The sequence below is a fragment of the Oncorhynchus tshawytscha genome, linkage group LG13 (genome assembly GCF_018296145.1).
Source record: "Oncorhynchus tshawytscha isolate Ot180627B linkage group LG13, Otsh_v2.0, whole genome shotgun sequence".
In the NCBI taxonomy this organism is placed as follows: domain Eukaryota; kingdom Metazoa; phylum Chordata; class Actinopteri; order Salmoniformes; family Salmonidae; genus Oncorhynchus; species Oncorhynchus tshawytscha.
In genome coordinates this window covers 51,475,919-51,495,072 of record NC_056441.1, presented here as the reverse complement: position 1 = coordinate 51,495,072, position 19,154 = coordinate 51,475,919, and the positions used below count along the sequence as shown (strand labels likewise).

Below are 19,154 nucleotides of genomic sequence, written 5' to 3'. Positions count from 1 at the left end.
TGTGTTTAGCCACATTAACCCCAGCCCCGTTATACTTTTTGGTATGTACAGCATTGAAAACTGCTATGATTGTTAGATGTGCGATATGGCTAGTATCTCATTGCCTTGCCTTTCCCTGTGCCTGTATTTTCAGATGGTAAAAAGGAGAAGAAAGAGGTGGACCCATTTGTCTATGGTAAGTAGACCACTGTTAGTGCATCTTGATGCTCTTCCCCATCAACTGACAGTGTTACGATAGCCAAGAGAGTTTCTTAAGTAGACGTCTGTGTCTCTGTGTAGACTATCATAGCCTGCGGATCTGTGGACTGGTCTTTGGCGTGGTACTCTTCGCGCTGGGCATCCTCCTCATCCTCAGTAAGTCTTCATACTTCAGTAAGTCTACCTACGCAGCACATGTACTTTATGGGCCTTCGATTGTTGATTTTAAGATCGGGTTGATGATTTGTTGTCGGTTCTAGGCCGAAAATGTCGCTGCAGTTCCAATCAGGAGAAGAAGCCCAAGTAAGTCAGCATTTGTGCCTGATTGGTCGATTTACATTTCTGCTCTGTTGTTATGGGGCTGTGTTCTCTGTCTCTGGTCACCATGACAACCAACATCTGTCCCCTTGGTTCTGTTGCAGGGCCCCTGGAGACGAAGAGGCTACGGCAGAGACCCTGATCGTGTCCAAGGGTGAGAGAACTGTCACTCCCCACTCACACACACCCCTTAGAACACCCTTGACACCAGTCCATCGTCAAGGTCAACCTTTGGGAATGATTTTTCGTAGTCGATGCCTAGGTTCCCCCACATGTTACGGCCACTGTTTGAAATGACTACCCCAGCCTCACTGGCTTTTCATGAAGTCATGTGAGTTTCCTTGATTCCTCCTCTTCTATCCAATCACAGCTAAGGAGCCAGAGCCAGAGCCAGAGCCTGAAGCTAAGGCTGAGAACTGAGTCAGCACAACCAGACTGAACCCCACCTGACCGAATCAACCACATCTGCCACTGAACCACTACCTAACGACCAACACAACAACCATGACGATGATGACGACGGCAACAAAGGTGATGATGCTGGGGAAAAAAATAATGATGATGAACGAAGATGATAATGAAGAATGAAGATGATGCAAAAGAAATACTGTGCGACCACTGGGTAGAGGATAGGAGTGTGTAGATGGGGGTGGGGGGGGATAATGCAGATGTAAATAGACCTCTAACCTATTGTTCCGTGCTCTGTGCCCGTGTATGTGTCTCAGTGATCTCGTGTGTACCTGTGCCTTTCTGCGACATTCTGTCTCCAGTTTGTTGTCTTAGCCAGTGACACCTTTTTACAGATCGTCTTTACCCCAGTTCTTAATAAGTAAGAGATTTGTCAAGAAATGTTTTTCTTGTTTGTGTTTAGCTTAAATTCTGTGTTTCTATCGTCTTTAGATTCTAGAGGTTACTGTTTGCTATATTTTTGTTGTTGCTGTTATCACCATCACACTTGTAACAATTGTCCTCAATGCGGTTTTTCACGTAGTAGATTCTATACTATGTATACATGCATATATATTAGTATAAATAGTCTATACAAAGTTATAGCTATATATACTGAAATATGTGTGCCTGTGTGGGTACATGAGTTTGGGTGGTGTGTGTGTATGTGTGTGTGTGTGTGTGTCTGAGAGGTTGTGTGTTTTTGACTGTGTTGCGCCTTACACACGAGAATCCAACTGCCACAGTTTGCTGACCAAGCACAAGAATGCATCAGAGTTAACTAGGAGCTCACCAACAGTACTTACTGTAGTAAAGTGAGCTCCTACATCAGCTGTATCACTGCCTTGTCCTAGAAGAAAAAAAAAGTCCAATCTAGTCTCCTCCTCTGCCATTGGCTGAGCCGGGGCGATACCGCCCTCAGAGGCTGGCTAGGATTGGCCGGTTCCCACACCAGTGCCGCAAATCTGTGTCCTCTATCATTTATTTGAGAAGCAACAGTAGCTGATTGCAAAGTCAGTCTCTCAACCAATGGCGTTTCGCTGTTTTGTATTGTATGATTGGTTATGCATTTAGTTAATGAGAGAGCGGGCCTGTGTGTGAGTGATCGAGAGTGTGTGTCGATGCTAAGTGTGCCAGAGTCATAGTTTTAGACGCCAAATTAGGTGGAAGAAAACAAAAGGAAAATATAATTTGCTCTGTATCAGATGTCAGGTAAAGCTTGTTACGCAGTACGATATATGGAGTCTTATGCGGAGTATTATTGTTACAAAAAAAAAAAAACACTGTCACGACAATAAGTAACTAACTCTGTTCGTTCTGTGCATGAGGTTGTATTGTAATAGCTGCATTTTGTGCTTGTAGCATAGAAATAAAGTGTCTCTCACCAATAACCTTCACTTATTTGTTAATTTATGCAGTTTTAATTGTAATGTTATGGTTTACTTGTTTGGTTGACTTATATGGAGAAAAATAGCCACCAACCACTGCTCACCTGTGATTCTGGTCATAATTGTGGTAAGCTACAAAGTCACACGACCAAGAACTACAACACAATGGCAATGCAATGAACCTGCCAATTCCCAAACTCAAAGTCACTCAAGGTTGTGTGAGTGCTACTTCAAAGGTAAGGTACAAAATGGCGTGCCTATCCTCATAGGTTAGTCACAGTGATGTGAACACTGCACCTCAAATGATTCCAAAGGTTACCATCTCACACTATTTATCGGGTCTGAAGGCCACGCTTTATAGGCCTGTAAACATGTAAATGACTGGCTGACTGGGGGCAGGGCAAACCGGGCAGGCTGAATTATGGGGGAGGGAATGGGGTTGACGGGGTAGGAGGTGACTGGAGTGCAGCCGACTGCAGAGACAGACGGAGAGACACACCTGAGAGGATCTCACACAGCCAGAGGAGCCCTCCAGCACCACAGGTGAGTCCAACCTGGTTCTACCGAACCTATGACTAGAGATCGACCGTTGGTACTTCAAATACGTAATAGGGGCACTCGTCGGATGAACGTTGTTGAATTATTGCTTACTTAACTCAAGCAACTCATAAGCAACCGCAGCCAGCGAATCATGTATAGTTTGGGAAACACTGTGTAGTTGGGGAAAGGGCCAGCTTTTCATAAAGCATCAGATTTTGATCCCCAATCTTTATAATACCAATAACATGGTGTGTTACTCTTCTATACATATTGATCAGTGAAAGGGAAAACTATACTGGTCTATAATTACATTGAATAATATTATCGAACTAGCAATAAGCCTTTAATGATGTTGACTTTCTCAGGGTGTTCTACAAATCACGTATAATTTGACTTGTCACATTCACCGAATACAGGGGGTGTGAACTTGACCGTGAAATGCTTGTCTACGAGCCCTTGAATGAAAATTATAATAATTCCATATTGAGTACATTTTACTTGGAGTTAAAGCAGAAGCATTCTGGTCTCATATTTAGAGGGTGGTTGTAGGTGGGTGTCGCGTTTCATGAATTAAGCTGACATTTAAGGCAATAAATAACTTTTCTATATGCTAAAGTATGTCACCCATGCATTGAAAAATCACACACAGAACACATACAGTACCAGTCAATGTTTGGACACACCAACACATTCCAGTTTTTATTTTATTTTTATTTTTTAACTATTTTCTACATTGTAGAATAATAGTGAAGGCATCAAAACTATGAAATAACACATAACCAAACAAGTGTTAAACCAATTCTCTCAACCAACTTCATGAGGTAGTCACCTGGAATGCATTTAAATTAACAGGTGTGCCTTACAGTTGTGTTGTGATAAGGTAGGGGTTGTATACAGAAGATAGCCCTATTTGGTAAAAGACCAGGTCCATATTATGGAAAGAACAGCTCAAATAAGCAAAGAGAAATGACAGTACATCATTACTTTAAGACACGAAGGTCAGTCAATCCCTAAAATGTCAAGAACTTTGAATATTTCTTCAACTGCCTCAAAAACCACAAAGCGCTATGATGAAACTGTCTCTCATGAGGACCACGACAGGAAAGGAAGACCCAGAGCTACCTCTGCTGCAGAGGATAAGTTCATTAGAGTTAACTGCACCTCAGATTGCAGCCCAAATATATGCTTCACAGAGTTCAAGCAACAGACACATCTCAACATCAACTGTTCAGAGGAGACTTCGTGAATCAGGACTTCATGGTTAAATTGCCACAAAGAAACCACTACTAAAAGGACACCAATAAGAAGAAGAGACTTGCTTGAGCCAAGAAACAAGAGCAATGGACATTTGACCGGTGGAAATCTGTCCTTTGGTTTGACGAGTCCAAATGTGAGATTTTTGGACGCAGAGTAGGTGAACGGATGATCTCCGCATGTGTGGTTCCCACCGTGAAGCAAGGAGAAGGAGGTATGATGTTGTGGGGGTGCTTTGCTGATGACACTGTCCGTAATTTATTTAGAATTCAAGGCACACTGAACCAGCATGGCTACCACAGCATTCTGCAGCGAGATGCCATCCCATCTGGTTTGCGCTTCGTGGGACTATCGTTTGTTTTTAAACAGGACAATGACTCAAAACACACCTCCAGGCTGTGTAAGGGCTATATGACCTGGCCTCCGCAATCAGCAGACCTCAACCCAATTGAGATGGTTTGGGATGAGTTGGACGGCAGAGTGAAGGAAAAGCAGAGTACTACATGATTCCATTTGTGTTATTTCATCGTTTTAATGTCTTCACTATTATTCTACAATGTAGAAAATAGTACAAATCAAAATAAAAACCTTGAATGAGAGGGTGTGTCCAAACCTTTTGACTGGTACTGTATGTCTACACATACGCAAATACACTCTCACAACTTTCACAGCTCGTACTTACACACGTGAGACTAGCCGAACAAAATTGACTCCAGGACGTTTTAATCTCACAATCCATGCAATTAATGATTAAAGGCATAGAGATTTAGATCAAAAGAACAGAACAGAGTACTGATTGTGTGTGTGTGTGTGTGTGTGTGTGTGTGTGTGTGTGTGTGTGTGTGTGTGCATGTGTAAATCAATATCTCTACTACCGTCTCTAGGAATTAGTCAGATACATGAAGATTAAGAACCAGCTGAAGCAATTTGTTTGGACATCTAATGTTCCTTATCCTGTCAACGGACTTTCATAAAAACTGGATAAAAACATTAAAAACCATTCCTCAGATTTATTAAAAACAGATTATTGAAATGTAATCCGTCTGAATCCATAACCACGCGAGACAATGGCTTTCAGAACTAACAGAATGCCTGTTTTCATTGGTAGTGCTACTGAGATAAATTATTTGCTAACTAAACAAACTAAAAATATGTTACATTTTAACCACTTTTGCCCTGTCAGCAACGCCGGTGTCAAACCAAAAAGCATGCCATGCTACAATGAATGACTAGGGATCCAACAAATGTTGTTGTAGACACGGATGCAGATTTTGTATATCTCTTACTCATTTCCTTCATCCGAACAGACACTCACACAGACCGGCCATCATGTCCGCCGCTGGAGGTACGTGTTACACTACTGCATTTCAATTACCGGTCATAGACACAAATAGCTTGTTTTTTTGCCCAGAGGTTTCATGTTTTGACTCACTATGTTGTATTCTAATTCATGGTGATTGACCATAATACATTTTTTTTTTAAATGAAATGGAGAACATGCCCATAGGTGTCCCCTCTAGTCCCAGTTCTCTCTTATACTATGGGTTTATCAGGCAAGGGGCACAACCTGTGACCTGATCATGTTTCATGTACATCATTAGCCAGTCAGGTAATGGGCAGAAAGCCACAGGGAACCATGTGCTAGCTCGTTGTTCCAGCTACATAGTAAACATTGGTTTGCTACGCATACAGCTATAGAGACCGACACGAGCTAGCTAGCTTCGCGGTGTACTGCGAGACATACAGTACAAATCCCAAAGCACCTTCACGTAGTCAAGCAAACCACTCTCAGTCGCCACTACTTCCCGTTGACTGAGTGAGACATGTTAGCCTGCTCCTTATCTATGGAGCGGTCAAACAAACCAGGTACCATGGATCATCGAAACATTTTGGCATGACATGCTCTGGGAGATTTACATTGACTTCCTGTGGGTCAGGTTTACTTTTGAGCCAGTCATGTATTATTAGAAACCGGGACATTCGAGCCCTGGATGCTGATTGGCTGAAAACCATGGTACTGTATATTAGACAATATGGTGTATGTTTGTGTATGTACATTGCATGGGGATCATTAAACTGCATATGGCATTTGAAATCGGGCGCACAGGAAATCCACAACCATAAACATAGACAGGAGCCTCCTGCGTAGGCAGCCATTGACGCTTACCCAGATCCATGTAGGTAGAGGATCAGAGGGGACCACTTCCTTATGAGTCTACCCCTCTCATGGGACAACAGTATGTTTCTTTGTCTACTCTATTTCTGTCAACCCTATGTGTGTGTCGGCCTGTAGAGTGTGTATATCCTCTTGGAATTTAACTCGTGTTCTCTGCTCTCTCCTCAGCTCCCGAGTACGACCCTGATGCAGAATTTGTGTATGGTAAGAGACAACAAAATGGTACTGCAGGAAAGGATTATCTGACAGACAGTCATTTGGTAATTTGATAACGCCTAATGGCAAGGAGAGAGTGAGTGAGCTAGAGAGCGAGAGCGAGAACGAGAGAGAGAGCGAGCTGTTGCCACAAGAAAAGTGCATTTTGTGAAGAACAAACACCATTGTAAATACAAACCATATTATATTTGATTTATTTTCCCTTTTGTACTTTAACTATTTGCACATAATATGACCTTTTTTTGGAACTTTTTGTGAGGGTAATGTTTATTGTAAAACTGTTTTGTTTCTCATCTATTTCACTTGCTTTGGCAATGTAAACAAGTTTCCCATGCCAATAAAGCTCTTAAATTGAATTGAAATTGAGAGAGCGAGAGACAGAGACAGTGACAAGAACAGAGAGAGACAGAGAGAGAAAGAGAGAGAGACAGACAGATAGATAGAGACGTTGCCATAGGTGAACTTATGATGGGTGTGTCCTCTGTGTTGTAGACTACCAGACTCTTCGTATTGGAGGTCTGACCTTTGTTGCTGTCATCATGATCCTGTCTGTTCTCCTGCTGGCCAGTGAGTCCCCAGACCAGACTGTGTGTGTGTGTGTGTGTGTGTGTGTGTGTGTGTGTGTGTGTGTGTGTGTGTGTGTGTGTGTGTGTGTGTGTGTGTGTGTGTGTGTGTGTGTGTGTGCACTCTCCAACCTGACTGACATCTAACAACCCCATTTTAAACCAATTTAATGATAGTGTTCTCTATTGCCTTGCTGTCTATTAGGGGAATGGGGAGTGCTGTAATAGACTGTATCATCAGTACTCGCTGATTGTCTTTCTCTCTCATCCCCTAGGCAACAAAATCCGCCAGTGTGGAAAGCCCCGGGTGAGTGTCCTGATATCAGACAATGGAATACAAAGATGAGATACAGGCTACATCTTGAATGAGAGGCAGTCCACATCCATCTGTCATTGGTCAAGAAATGAACATGTGGTGTTGTTGATACCACAGTGACCGATTGAGCAAGTTGCTCTGGGGAAAGCAGTTATGAAGCAGTATTTAAGTGACATCTGCTGGTTTGCATTTTGAGACATAGAGTAAGGGGTCTGGAAGACTTACTTGACTGAAGCACTCCTATAAGGAGCATAGGCCGTTAATGAATGCCATCCATCTCACTTGGTTTGGGCCAAGTTTTTCAAGGTCAACACCAGTTGTGGCAGCTCTAAATACTTTCTGCCCGAACACTTCCAAGTGTTTCTTGGGTACTGGAAGAATGCGAGATTATTCATGACTGATGAATGATGGCCCACAATGTACATAGTTCTAATGAATCAGTTGTACATATTACTAGACGTAATAGTACGAGTAATTTAGGCTCTCATTCACATTCATACCAAAATCCATTAGTTCAATTCTTGACTATGTTACATCTATCTACTACACCCGAAGGGAGGAATATATAAATGGCATTGTAACGGTCACTATTTTACAAGTCACTATTTTTTAACAAGAGAATATTCTGTGAATTCTATTGTTAATGTCCTGCCCTTCTGCTATGTGTGTTCCAGCAAAGAAAGATTGAAGAGGTTCACCTACCGTAGGACGGCTGGGCACTTGTATGTTGTTGACTGTATTGTGTGAGACTGCGTTCCTTTTCTATTGATAAACTGTAGACCCACTGTAGCTGTCCTGTGTTTATTACAAAGTAAGTCGAAAATTAACCTGTGTAAATTTGACAAAGTGTTATACTGGGTTGCAGATAGCCTATTCGTTACCGAAAGGTCACTAGTTTGAATCCCAGAGGTGACAAATCTGTCCGTGTGCTCTTGAGCAAGGCACTTAACCCTAATGGCTTCGGTAAGTCGCTCTGGATAAGAGCATCTGCTAAAATGTAAATGAGTCACTGAGATCATGTAATTCTGTGGTATTAGGCCTTTACTTTGCCAAGTAGTACTGTAGCCTATGTTAGCAGAAGCCTACAATGAACCACTGCCAAGAGGTCTGGATATTAATGGCTCAGAAAGTTAAGTGCCCAGTAACCGTAAATGTGATGGTTCAAACCCTGCTGTCCTCTCTCAATCATTTCAGTAGTGAATGAATACCGTATGTGGCCACGAGATGGAGGCAAAACATTGTTTGGCCATGACCATAGACTTGTCTTATGCTATGAGCAAACCTGAAAAACATCCAAGGGTGTAGTCATTAGTTGGATTGCGTTGCAAAATGTTTTGTCTGTTTAATCCAAAAGCTGTTGAGTTCTGTTTAGTTCTTAAATGGAAATTGCAGTTCAGTCAAGTCCTTCTTAAAAAAAACAATATGCAGGTGGAAGAAGTTGGATTGAACCCCGCAGACTTCATTCCACTTTGGAGCATGGAAGAATTGTTCATTTATACATGTGTGCAGCTTGTGCCAAACACTTCACAGACTATTTGGATTGGAATGTCAATGGAGTGGAAACCATACATTTAAAAATGAACTCCAACTTTCGTTTTTAAGCACTCAGCAGCTTTTACGAAACGTTGAAGGACGTTTCGGAGCAAACGGTTTCCGTTGTAAAACGCTTTCGCAACAGGCGAAACGTTTTGCAACGGGAACCCAATGAATGAATACACCGCATTTTAATAGACCAGTAGGCTTAGTCTACACACCTCTCTCTTTGTCCCTTTTGTGCAGCTCCTGCAGGACCTCCTCTAGGTCAAAGAGGCTCAGCAGTGTCCGTCTGTAAACATCGTCCTCCACCCCCACAACAGCCACACTGTGTTAGGGTGTGAATGCACACACATGCACACATACACAGAGACTAATTTACCTATCATCATCCCGTTGTGATCATAATCTTTCCCACTCTTTTACATTTCCTTGATCACCATCGCTCTCTCTCACACACACACACACACGCACATGCATGCACCCAGGCAGGAACACACTCACACACACCTACCTGTAGGCTAAATGGGTGAATATCCCATGGACATTGAACAAAAACAGCCAAGATTTTTGGCTTATAGTTCTCTGAACTATCAACAATCATCCCATCTTCAATGTGTTATCCTTTCCACGAATTCTCATGATCTTGCAACCTTGTCACAGGTAGAGGCCTAAAAATAGCCTAGACAGTGACCACCTCTACCTATATTTAATTTGACCCCATTTTATAGTCACATAATTATTAGCCTAAGCTAAGAGAATGGATGTTATCGTACAGTTTAATGTAACTGACCGTAGGCCATGCCTAGGCTACAGACGAGGCCTAAGCTACGTGAAATGTGTTGCACCCAATGACTGTATACAGTATGTGACTGTACGCGCCACATGCTGTTGTTTTTGCTGAGATATTGAACTCGTTTTGAAGTGCATCATCTTGCTATAGGCTACAGGCAGCGTTGGATGATTATATCGTGCTGACGATGACAAAGTGCATTAATCATGGCGCCGGGGCCGCGCTAATTATCCCAGAATAAATAAGTTGTTACAGCCAGGGACCGTAGCTGTCAGTGGAAAGTCCACAACACCACGACGGCAAACACCTTCCTCCCTGAAACAAGGTTATTATAGCTTAGGCAACTGCATAATATATTCCTCCATCTCAATCTTTGTTTCAGACTTCTAGAACAACAAAGAGGAAAAGGCAGTGAGTCGAAGCATCGTCTCTGCTTTAGTTTTCGAAATGATTGGGAGGAGCTGTTTTTGACATATTCATTTATCCTGAGCACATTTCAATTCGTTGGCTAACGTTGCTAACTCTTTTTTTCCATCCGTTGCTAACTCTTTTCAAAATACACTATATATACAAAAGTATGTGGCAATCTCTTCAAAATAGTGGATTTGGCAAATTCACCCACACCCATTGCTGACAGGTGTATAAAATCGAGCACACCGCCATGCAATCTCCATAGACAAACATTGGCAGTAGAATGGCCTTCCTTAAGAGTTCAGTGACTTTCAACGTGGCCGCATCATAGGATGGCACCTTTCCAACATGTCAGGTCATCAAATGTATGCGCTGCTAGAGCTGCCCGGTCATCTGTAAGTGCTATTATTCTGAAGTGAAAACATCTAGGAGCAACAATGGCTCAGCCGCAAAAAGTTAGGCAACAAGCTCACAGAACGAGACCGTCTGTCTTCGGTTGCAACACTCAGTACCGAGTTCCAAACTGCCTCTGGAAGCAACGTCAGCACAATAACTATTTGTAGGGATCTTCATGAAATGGGTTTCCATGGCCGAGCAGCCGCACACAAGCCTAAGATCACCATGCGCCAGCTGGAGGGGTGTAAAGTTTGCCGCCATTGGATTCCGGACCAGTAGAAATGAGTTCTCTGGAGTGATGAATCACGCTTCAACATCTGGCAGTTCAAAGGGCAAATTTGGGTTTGGTGAATGCCAGGAAAACGCTACCTGCCTGAATGCATTGTGCAGAATGTAAAGTTTGGTGTAGGAGGAATAATGGTGTGGGGCTGTTTTTCATGGTTCGGGTAGGCCCCTTAGTTCCAGTGAAGGAAAATCTTAATGCTACAGAATACAATGACATTCTAAATGATTCTGCGCTTCCAACTTTGAGGCAACAGTTTGGGGAAGGCCCTTTCCTGCACAGACCCCTGACCACAACCCCATCGAACACCTTTGGGATGAATTGGAACTCTGACTGTGAGCCAGGCCTAATCTTCCAACATCAGTGAGCAACCTCACTAATGCTCTTGTGGCTGAACGGAAGCAAGTTCCCCTAGCAATGTCCAACGTCTAGTGGAAAGCCTTCCCAGAAGAGAGGAGGCTGTTATAGCAGCAAAGGGAGGACCAATTCCATATTAATGACCATGATTTTGGAATGAGATGTTTGACGAGCAGGTGTCCACATACTTCTGGTTGTGTCGTGTACTGACTTTTATGTTCACTAGCAAACACTGCCAAGTACTAAACAGAAAACAAATCAAAACTACGCTGATCACGTCGGCCAATCACATTCTCTGTACCTAAGGCACTTAAACACCGCTGGTGACAACTTGAGAGACCTCAGTCTGGCAAGCTGCTATGGGTAAAGTCTTTTTTAAAATATTTGTAATCTATTTAGTAATAGAAACATACTACCGTCAATGAAAGCTGTAAATTAACTCACAACTTTACGTAAAACGCACAACCTTAGCAACGTAGATAGCTAGCTACAAGAAGTAGACCTGTTACTAACTAGCAGGAGCAGATGGCTTTATAACGAGCATTCCATTCTGTGACAGAGAGATTAAGCTGTCACTATTCCAAGTAAAAATGTAAGACTACAAAAATCTATAGGACAAGTATTGTAAACCTAATACAGTCATCAGGGCAGGACTCACTCATTTCATGCATACTGACAAATAGGAAATGCAACATTATCCCTGTCAGTAGGCCTAGTTGGAGTAGGATGAGGAGCACCCTGCCTGTATCCTTTTCCTTGCAGCTTGGTTCATTGGTTCTGTCGGTGACAATCATACCCATAACATGATGCTGCCACCACAATACTTGAAAATACAGAGGAACAGCATTGCTTTCCCTACAAATTACTGTTCTGTATGACAAAGAGAAGACCAGTAAGTAATACTGCAAGACGGCACGGCAAATAAATGAACTTTTTGGCCTAAATTAAAAAACTACAGGCTTGGGTCAAATACAATACAACACAGAGTAAAATCCTCTGTATTTTCAAGTGTTGTGGTAGCAGAATCATGTTATTGGTATGCTTGTCACTGACAGGGACTAGGGAGTTTCGCTGGATCAAAAATAAAATATGAAAGGAGCAGGGCCTAGTTAGAGGAAGTCAGAGGAAAACCCACCGCAGTCTTTTGGTCCAGTCTCAGTCATGACTTAAATTTGCTTAAAAATATATATTTTTTGCATATGCCCCCATATCTTTTTTTCATATGGTTTATGATTCTTTTTTCAAAATACTTGCTGGATTATCTGATTTCCATGTGGTCCTGGGTGATGACATGAACACAACACTCATCCTGACAATGGATAAATCTAACAAATTGGGTACTGCACCTCCTCCCACCATAGCATTGTGAAATATGGTCTCTGATTTTACACTAGCAGATATATGGGGCGTACATAACCCACAGCTGAAGAATATACTTTTTACTTCGCTAGACTGATCATTTTCAAGGATAGATTACACATCACTTTCATCACAGTTAGTGCATCTAGTTCAGAAAGTGAAAATTGTACATGTGTCTATGCCTGATCATAATGCAAATGTATGCAAATTGCCTACAACCAATGCTCCAAATCGTGCCACAAGGTGGAGATTTAATCACACACACTGATTTACATGAATTTATCCTCCGCAACAAAGAGTCTGTGAATGACAAGATATTCCTGTGGGACGCCATTCAAGGGTTCATTATGAACAATGCAATGGCATTTTCTTCTGGTCTCAACTAAAAGAAAACTGGAGTCCACTCTATCCTTACTAACCCGTCAATGGCAGAACAGTTTCTCCGCAGAGAAAGAGAGAGAATTATTCATCATAATATCCGAGTTAAATTCCTCGCTCAGATTAAGAGCAGAACATCTCATTCGTAGAGGCAGACAAACTGATTATCTGGGCAGTAACACACCTCGCCTCCTCTTCGCTAGTAAATTACGCGATAAGGATAGGCCCTCTATGGAAAGACGAGACTCTCACAAACACAATGGTGTTTTTTTTTTGCTCCCTGATCTGGCAACTTCTGTCTGTAGCATCCAAACCTTTTGGGCTACACACTAATATAATCCCTCTGTGCAAACGTGAGACTCTCACAAACATGTAAATGTCAGTGGTTTTGCTCTAGAACGCCCACAGGCCTCACAAGACTCGTCTGAAGTACCAGTTGAGAAAAATGAATGGTGGTACTGTATACAGTGCATTCGGAAAGTATTCAGATCCCTTTTTTTTTTTCCACATTTTGATACGTTACAGCCTTATTCTAAAATGTATTTAATTATTTCTTCCCCTCATAAATCTACACACAATACCCAGTCATCCTTGAGATGTTTCGGCAACTTGATTGGAGTCCATCTGTGGTAAATTCAATTGACTGGACATGATTTTGAAAGGCAGGTCTCACAGTTGACAGTGCATGTTTAATGCCAAAAATATGGGGTTAAATACATGCAAAATCAGTGCATGTTTAATGCCAAAAATATGGGGTTAAATACATGTAAAAAAAATATTTATATTTATCTCAGATATAGGAGAAACACTTCAGAACTAACTTATTTATTGGGACTATCTGTTGTTCCATGTGGTGAATCTGTAATTCAAGGCATTTGTATGGGCTAGTAAGTCCCCCCCAAAAAACAGAGCAAAAAATGTTGATATAATTTTTGGATACTTTAAATTAAGGAGGTTTAAAATTCTAAATCAAATAGCTAAATTATCCTTGGTATGACTGTCGTGGAAATTCACCACAATGGACTCAAACTCAATGTGCATGAATCAATCTTTATTATCACAGCTGGAGAGGTTCACAAACTCAATCCAAATTTGATGTAAACTCTGAAAAGGGCATTCCCTTTCAGTTCTTATATACTGTTACACAAACAAGTCATGTCAGCATGATTTACATGATTAATTATTAACTTTGCTCCTGCATGTGGGGCGGCAGGTGGTTAGAGCATTGGACTAGTAACCAAAAGGTTGCTCGATCAAATCCCAGAGCTGACAAGATAAAAATCTGTCATTCTGCCCCTGAACAAGGCAGTTTACCCACTGTTCCTAGGCCGTCATTGAAAATAAGAATTTGTTCTTAACTGACTTCCCTAGTTAAGTAAATTGTTTAAAAAAAAATAGGCTTCTACTCTCAAATACTAAAACTGAGATGTTCCAATTGGTCTGAGTTCACATCTCTTCAGACAACATTTTCCCTCACATTCCCTCCTTTTATCACTCTGTGATAATTATTGTTTCATTTTAAGGAAGCATTATATTATGGCTTAAACTATCAAAGGATGTCCTATACTTCTATCAAAGTAAGCAAAATCAACACATAAAACCAGACCCGTTATCCTTTCAAACCCTTCAATCTGGGTTGTACAATCTAAAATACACACAGATACACAAGGGATCTGTAGACCCAGAGGTAAATAAATCTCTCAAGGTTTAACCATTGTTTCCATAGCTCTTACCACAATCGGGTTGCATTGACCTGTTCTGTACTAACTGTTCCTGGGACATAAACTAGTCAAAATATAAAACCTGTTGTTTAACAAATCTGCTAGTGCCTTCAAAAAGTTGGTGTTGACTTATCAGCTCAATATTCAGTCCTAAAACATTTAATTGGATCTACTACATTTCTGGACAGTGTTTCACACAATGGAAAGAGATTATTGTTTTTTAGATGACATTACCTTGCCATTTAATTCACTGGTGTTATTGAAACTATCGAATTAAGAAATAATAAACGTATTACAAACATCAGAAACGTATCTTATTCAACGATTCATACCTGTGTCCCTTACAGCCTTACAGAGTTCAACGAGTATCACTCACTTTCACCGGCAGCCAATCTGTTGGTCCACCGGAAGCTTATCTTTAACCCAAACACCAGATGGCAGCCTCTAATTTCATATCAGTCCCAGGGCTCAATTCCTCTGTTTACTTCTTCAAATTACTAAGATATTGCATTATTACAGTGCTATCTGAAAGCCACTTTTCCGGATTGACTGACCTTCATGTGTTAGAAATTCCACAAATTAACTTTTAACAAGGCACACCTGTTTATTGAAATGCATTACAGGTGACTACCTCATGAAGACTACCTCGTTGAGAGAATGCCAAGTGTGTGCAAAGCTGTCATCAAGGCAAAGGGTGGCTACTTTGAAGAACCCTTGAATGAGTAGGTGTGTCCAAACTTTTGACTGGTACGGTATATAAAAGGACAGTTGATGATGTGTATGGCTGCATTTCAGATACATTTTTGTGCATTTGAATTATGCAGTAATAGGACTTAGGCCTAGGGTTTGAGCGAGTGAGAGAGAACATCATTTTGATTGCAATCCCTGATCCCATTGACTCGACTGCCCCCGCATGGAGAGAAAGAGAACCGTTCAATTTCAGCCACTCACAAGGCTCTTTTGAATTTCCTGGTGCATCAGGAAAATTCTCCGCCACAAAAGAGTGATCAAATAAAGACCCGACATCTGTATATGTTCCTCTTCATCACACACAGACAGACAGTGGCTTGCGTTTTCACATGAGGCTGTTTACATATTAGATAGAAGCATGCCATTGGCTGCCTTCATGACAAGGGATATGTACGGGAGTTCTGATTGGTTCAATGTTAAGCAGTTCAGCAAATTTGCCTGAGCAGACAGTGTTGAAATATACTTTTTAAATTTTTTTAATTTATTGCAAGAATTGAAGGTGCCAACAAATATCATGGTCATCATAAGAATGTTTTACTGTCATATACAAAAAAATCAGCTCCTCCCTCGACAGGGATAGATCAACTTCAAATTTTTCTGCGTCGGCCCACCACCTAGATGGGAATATTAGGCCTATATAACTTGCTCAATAAGGTGCATGAAATGAGGAGTAAATGGTGATGTGAAGAGGGAATTCATCAGCTCTCGGAGGACAGTGAAAGCTGATAAGAGCTTCGGTAAAAACAAATGCCTTTCGGCCTTGTCGGAGTTACAGGTGCAGAAAGGAATTCAAACATTGTGATTGTTAAATTAAGAGCAATTTTCTTTTCTCAATAACCAATCCAATCACATTTTTTCGTTGAATTTCCATTGTGATTGGCACCTGATTGGTCTCTGAACCTGTCGTAGGCCTTTCGAAATATATAAAAGTGTCATAAAAGTGTAATTATTCCACCACAGGAGGTTGGTGGCATCTTTATTGGGGAGAACGGGCGTGTGGTAATGACTGGAGTGGAATTAGTGGAATGGTATCCAATACATCGAAACACATGGTTTCCATGTGCTCCATTACAGACGTTATTATGAGCCGTTTTCCCCTAACCAGCCTCATATGTTTTCCGCCTATAACTCCGACAAGGCCGAAACGCGTTTGTTTTACTGAAGCACCTTTATCAATTTTCACTGTCCTCTAAGAGTTGCTGAATTTCCTGTTAACTGGCCTATTATAGAACCACAAACACCCAAAACGTTTCAGCGTGTGGAAACAGCATCAATCTCCCACCAAGGCAACTTGCTGGATCAGCATGGTGAATACTGTACATGGGCTGCTTTGACAGGTGGGCTCTCCGTCCCACACCTGCCTTGCTTTGCACGAAGACTTCACTTAAGTTAAGAATGAGAGGCCATTTATCAGACTGTTCCCTGTCCTGATAACATCTTTAGTACTGTGTGTGTGCTCACGGATGGACAGGTGCTGGGGTATGTGAGAGGGCAGGTCAGTTATTGTGTCCACAGGTAAGGTAGGTAGCCTAATTGCCAGCCTCTGTGTGTACTGCATATGTCAGGTTATGACAATGTCAGCAAGTTTGCAGTTGAATTGGTTATAGCGCAAAACCGGTTATAGCGCAAAGCATTGGGGTGCAACTGAGGTGGAACAACAAAATCAGAACAGCGAAATCAAATGTCAAACGTTGAACTGTCAAAAGGCTCTAATCTCATTTACAGGTCTGAAGAATCAGTAGAAAGGTCTTTCAAAAATTGGACATCTGTCCATTACCTGAAGGTGCCGGGAAATGCCTTCAAAACCGGCCACTAGGGGCAACAGTGAGCTCTGTTACCGTCATATACTCAGCAAAAAAAGAAACGTCTTCTCACTGTCAACTGCGTTTATTTTCAGCAAACTTAACATGTGTAAATATTTGCATGAACATAACAAGATTCAACAACCGAGACATAAACTGAACAAGTTCCACAGACAGAAATGGAATCATTTGTCCCTGAACAAAGGGGTCAAAATCAAAAGTAACAGTCTGTGTCTGGTGTGGCCACCAGCTGCATTAAGTACTGCAGTGCATCTCCTCATGGACTGCTCCAGACTTGTCAGTTCTTGCTGTGAGATGTTACCCCACCATTCCACCAAGGCACCTGCAAGTTCCCGGACATTTCTGGGGGGGAATGGCCCTAGCCCTCACCCTCCCATCCAACAGGTCCCAGACGTGCTCAATGGGATTGAGATCCGGGCTCTACACTGGCCATGGGAGAACACTGACATTCCTGTCTTGCAGGAAATCACGCACAGAACGAACAGTATGGCTGGTGGCATTGTCATGCTGGAGGGTCATGTCAGGATGAGCCTGCAGGAAGGGTACCACATGAGGTAGGAGGATGTAACGCACAGCATTGAGATTGCCTGCAATGACAACAAGCTCAGTTCGATGGTGCTGTGACACACCGCCCAAGACCATGACGGATCCTCCACCTCCAAATCGATCCCGCTCCAGAGTACAGGCCTCGGTCTAACGCTCATTCCTTTGACGATAAACGCCAATCCGACCATCACCCCTGGTGAGACAAAACCTGTCTGGTCCAGCGACGATGGGTTTGTGCCCATAGGCGATGTTGTTGCCGGTGATGTCTGGTGAGGACCATGCCTTATAACAGGTCTACAAGCCCTCAGTCCAGCCTCTCTCAGCCTATTGTGGACAATCTGAGCACTGATGGAGGGATTGTGCATTCCTGGTGTAACTTGGTAAGTTGTTGTTGCCATCCTGTACCTGTCCCGTAGGTGTGATGTTTGGATGTACCGATCCTGTGCGGGTGTTGTTACACGTGGCCTAACACTGCGAGGACGATAAAATGTCCGTCCTGTCTCCCTGTAGCGCTGTCTTAGGCGTCTCACAGTACGGACATTGCAATTTATTGCCCTGGCCACATTTGCAGTCCTCATGCCTCCTTGCAGCATGCCTAATGCACGTTCACGCAGATGAGCAGGGACCCTGGGCATGTTTCTTTTGGTGTTTTTCAGAGTCAGTAGAAAGGCCTCTTTAGTGTCCTACCGTTTTCATAACTGTGACCTTAATTGCCTTCCGTCTGTAAGCTGTTAGTGTCTTAATGACTGTTCCCCAGGTGCATGTTCATCAATTGTTTATGGTTCATTAAACAAGAATGGGAAACAGAGTTTAAATCCTTCACAATGAAGATCTGTGAAGACATTTGGATTTTTCTGAAATATCTTTGAAAGACATGGTCCTGAAAAAGGGACTTTTCTTTTTTTGCTGAGTTGAAAGGCTTGGGTTCTGCTAGGTCGTTGTGGATGGGGGTGGTGAATGGGCCTGTTCTCATGACACTGTTAATCCTATGACTCTGGATTAGAACGTTTCATGTTTCACCCCTAGTCGTGGGACCCATTTTTAAAATATATATATTTTTTTTAACTCATCCCAAACCTTAACTCTTAACTTAACCATGCGGAATGAGTGCCTACACTTAATGTTGTAACCCTATCCCAAACCTTAACCATGACCTTTACCATTTTGAATGAGTGCCTTAACCTAACCCTTAACTTCAAAATTAGACTCTTGGAGAAATTGAACAATACAGAGCTGCACGAGGAATAATAATAATCATCATAAAAAATAGCAATAAAAACACTTTGAAATGTGACTTTTGGAGCAACTTAGAAATTTGCAGTGAGGCTTGTGAGAGCTTGTTGGAATCGGAAACATGCGGAGATAAGGAGTGTGTTGTTTCCACTATT

The 19,154-nt window shown here is 42.0% G+C and overlaps 1 protein-coding gene and 1 long non-coding RNA gene across 4 annotated transcripts in view; both read left to right on the top strand.

Annotated features, from left to right (window-relative positions):
• Positions 1-2,360, top strand: part of LOC112265096 (FXYD domain-containing ion transport regulator 6) — a 28,813-nt gene extending 26,453 nt beyond the window's left edge. For 2 of the 3 annotated variants that reach the window (XM_042295885.1, XM_024442135.2), the window contains exons 4-8: positions 134-175; positions 280-372; positions 459-501; positions 621-670; positions 887-2,360. In XM_042295885.1, the coding sequence (XP_042151819.1) occupies positions 134-175; positions 280-372; positions 459-501; positions 621-670; positions 887-936 (278 nt within the window). In that variant the 3' untranslated portion in view covers positions 937-2,360. The remainder of the gene's footprint in view (positions 1-133; positions 176-279; positions 373-458; positions 502-620; positions 671-886) is intronic. The other variant, XM_042295886.1, reaches the window with a different exon arrangement.
• Positions 2,361-6,512: 4,152 nt separating this feature from the next.
• On the top strand, positions 6,513-8,201 carry LOC112265942. Its single transcript, XR_002955855.2, has 4 exons — positions 6,513-6,525; positions 7,030-7,104; positions 7,376-7,407; positions 8,091-8,201. It is a non-coding gene; the product is annotated as an uncharacterized LOC112265942 (long non-coding RNA).
• Positions 8,202-19,154: the final 10,953 nt, after the last annotated feature.